Source organism: Raphanus sativus, chromosome 4, assembly GCF_000801105.2.
Source record: "Raphanus sativus cultivar WK10039 chromosome 4, ASM80110v3, whole genome shotgun sequence".
Lineage (NCBI taxonomy): Eukaryota > Viridiplantae > Streptophyta > Magnoliopsida > Brassicales > Brassicaceae > Raphanus > Raphanus sativus.
This window is the reverse complement of record NC_079514.1, coordinates 45,910,105-45,913,632: the sequence shown is the minus strand read 5'-3', so window position 1 is coordinate 45,913,632 and position 3,528 is coordinate 45,910,105. Positions and strand designations below refer to the sequence as shown.

General features: G+C 34.7%; 1 protein-coding gene across 1 annotated transcript; it reads right to left on the bottom strand.

The window, feature by feature from the left end:
- Nucleotides 1-3,138: 3,138 nt before the first annotated feature.
- On the bottom strand, nt 3,139-3,528 carry LOC108851164 (probable carbohydrate esterase At4g34215). The gene has a single exon (XM_018624580.2). The coding sequence runs from the start codon at nt 3,526-3,528 to the stop codon at nt 3,139-3,141; it is 390 nt and encodes a 129-aa protein (XP_018480082.2).

Below are 3,528 nucleotides of genomic sequence, written 5' to 3'. Positions count from 1 at the left end.
CCATGCGCATCTGAACAATATAATTATTATATGCATGGCTCAAAATTCAAAAAAAGATTCATGATATTAGATACGTTTTCCATGATATAAGTTGTCACGTATCTGGAGGTATATCATTTATCTTCAACAATAATACTGGATACAAATTCAGATAAATTTTCATATTATATAGGCTTTTTGCTCCTCAAACAAGCTGAGTCATATATACCATCTTTAATGTGTTTTGTTATTTTTATCTCCAAAATATGGAAATTCTATAATAGAAATAAGATATAGCATATTTTAAAATAATAGTTTATAAATAGAGTAAAAAGTTAAAAATGCTATTTTATCTAAAATAATATTAAAGGTAAAATAATAATGAGTTCGAGATGTTTATAATTACGTATTTACGATAATCGTAGATGGTTTCCCCAAAAATTTCTGAATCCTTTTAGTTATTGTATATAATAAAAATATAATTTACTTTTTAACTTTTTTTTTGTTTTTGTCAAAGTTAACTTTTTAACTTTAAACACAAATCAGTGGGATTCCAGCGGCTCTGTGCAGAGAGTGAGACAGAAGGCTTTTCATTCGGATTCTATGTGACGTCATCAAGCCATACATTATTAGTCAAAAGACTATTCATTTTTATTTGAAAACGTAACTACGAGTTCTGGTTTTTTTGACTTTATTTTGTCTACCACATCCTAAACATCAACTCATCGCATTTACCCTTTATTTTTTCCGTCGCATTTCATTTCAAACTTTTAAATAATTCCTTTTATTTTTGAACAAAAAACTTTTAAATAAGAGGATCCATCCATAGTTTCCTCTCTCTAAAGTTCTTTACCTTCTTTCTAGATCTTCAAAAGCTGAGTTCGTTTTCCGGCAGCCGGTAGGCTAATCGCCATCGGTTGCCAAACTCTTTTGTTTTTGTTTTTTTATTGTTCTATATTATCTTCCGTTAAGCGGATAGTGATTTTCGCTAGGCGACATGTATATCGTTTGACGATTTTGCCGTGTTTTTCAAACCAATATCGAAATAGTTTTTTCATGATTATCATTTGCTTTCGATTTGGTTTGAATTAATAAGGTTTCTATATGACCAGGAAATCCTCTTTGCTTGCTTTAATCAAAACTCCGAAAGCTATGTTCTTTGTTCTTCTTTTCTCATCTTGGCTTGTTTACTTCAATTGATTATAAATCTACATGATTTATGGCTAACATATTGAGCTTTGCATGTAGTATTTCATTGTTTGTAAATCAAGATATTGGGAGAGTCTTGGTGATGATGAAATTAGATAAAGAAGAGTTGGGGTCTCATAGATGTCCTAACAAATGGTCTACATCTCTTTCTCCTTTAACCTCCCTAAGTTACATGAAGATGGTGACTGAAGGATATGGTCATAGACCTAGGCGATTTGCAAAGAGGATAATCTAGAGGAAATTTGAAGTATGTTGATGGTGGCAACTAGAAGCAGAGAAGACATTGGTTTTCGCGGCGGAGAAGACACCGGTTTTCGTGGTAGGGAAAACACCGACAATAGGCCTGCGGTGAAGTTTGTGGAAGATGCTAGACCTGTCTGCAAGTTGATGCCACGTGGTCCTGTTTTCATGTGCGGTGGAAGACGTGTCGATCAATACACTTTCATTATGTTGTTTTTTTACCGATTACTGTACTTTTAATTACTGGGCCTTTGTAGACTTTGAATCCTCTGTACTTAGTCCACTGGACTTTATGAAATGAATTATGTTGACAAAAAAAAAGAAAAAACTTTTAAATAATTCCAAACTGCCTTTTACATCCTTTTTCATGTTGATAGGAAGTTCTTCATAAAAAGTTCACCGATTAAAGTTCGATAAAATTAAAGGACAACTTCGAGCACATCCACCATGTTTTAGCTGAGAGTTCTATAGAATCTCGGTTGTAAGAACTCAATAAATTTAATAAGAAGAACTCTCTTAGTTTTAAAGAAAATAAGTCAAAACCTCGATCTTTCAAAATTATATGTATGCCACATTTTGTCATTTTTATAGACGTAATAAATCACAGTTACATCATTATATAATTTCTAATCTATATGCGATACTGATGAACAAATTAACAGATAATAATTTCACGAAGAAGCTCTCTCCAAAACACTTTGAACAACTGACGGTTCTCCATGTACAACATCTTGGATGGACATGCTCTTATTACAACAGACGACTCAAACGAACAGTTCTGCCTACAATATTCTACCACTGAAAGCTTATATGCTATAATCTGTTAGAAATTGTATATTCTAACATCTCATTATATAGTAAAATATAATTCTTAAATTCATTAATTAATTAATATTTTGATAACTCTTAAATATTTTAAACTTTTTTTTTTATAAACTACATCTCGGTAGGATTTGAATAAAGTGTAGCTTAAGCTATATTGATCTTAATCTAATATTCTTTCTCATAAACTTGAACTCACATTCTTTCACATTTTGAACTCCAATGAAACTACTCATTTCTTTAATTTTATCTTTCCAAGTGAACACACTCTCGTATGAAGTGAAATCTTCTGTGTATATACTTACTTTGGCTTATTGCATACTTGTTTTCATTTTGAATAATCACTTTTTCGCATTCTCTTCCAGATATTTCGACAAAGAGTCTTTGAAGGCAGATTGCTTGTTTTATTGCTTACGCATCTTCCATAAACTCAACTTCGCATGATGAAAGAGTTCTGCTTCTGCATGCACCACTTATGGGACATATCTCAAAGTAGAAAATTTGACATGTTTTGTTCCTTCTAACATCTCTATCAGCGTTATGGCTACTTTCTCTATAACATATTAATCCAGTACTGCTTGAATGTTTCTATGACAGACCATACAACATGGTTCCACACAAATACTGTAATACTTATTTTAGTATTGTTCCATGGAATTCTCTTGGTTCTTGCATATAACGACTGAGCATTTCTGCCACGAAAGAGAGGTCCAGACGAGTATGAGATAGATATTGAAGACATCCAATGCTTCTTCTATAATATTTCTCATTGATCCATTTTTCTTCTAGTCCTTTTGATAATTTCAAATTCGACTCCACTGGTACTTGAGATGCATTACACTCATCCATTCCCGCTTCTTATAGAATTTGAAATGCGTATCTCTCTTGCTACAAAGTTATACGGTTTTTATGTTGAAGTACAAAGAACAAAAAAAGTCCGATCATGTCATCGGAATCCGATTCCAACCGGTTCCTCACCGCGTTTGTGAACGCCATCCCCGGGCCTACGCCGCACACTTTACTGGTATCAATGTCGGCGTGGAGCGACTCGCGCGCTTCCTCCCACCGGAGATCTGTGCTCAGGCGGAGGATCGACAAGTCCGGCGCGCATTCCGACGGAACGATCTCATCCGATACACAACGGTTGAGGTGGCGATCCTTGACGCCGCCGCCGCATCCGGCCATGTTGCTTTGTCCGGAGAGGATAAAGATCTGACTCGGAGGATGGGATTGGATCTCCGGTGACTCAGCGGCGGAGGTGGTAGATTTTCCTTCCAT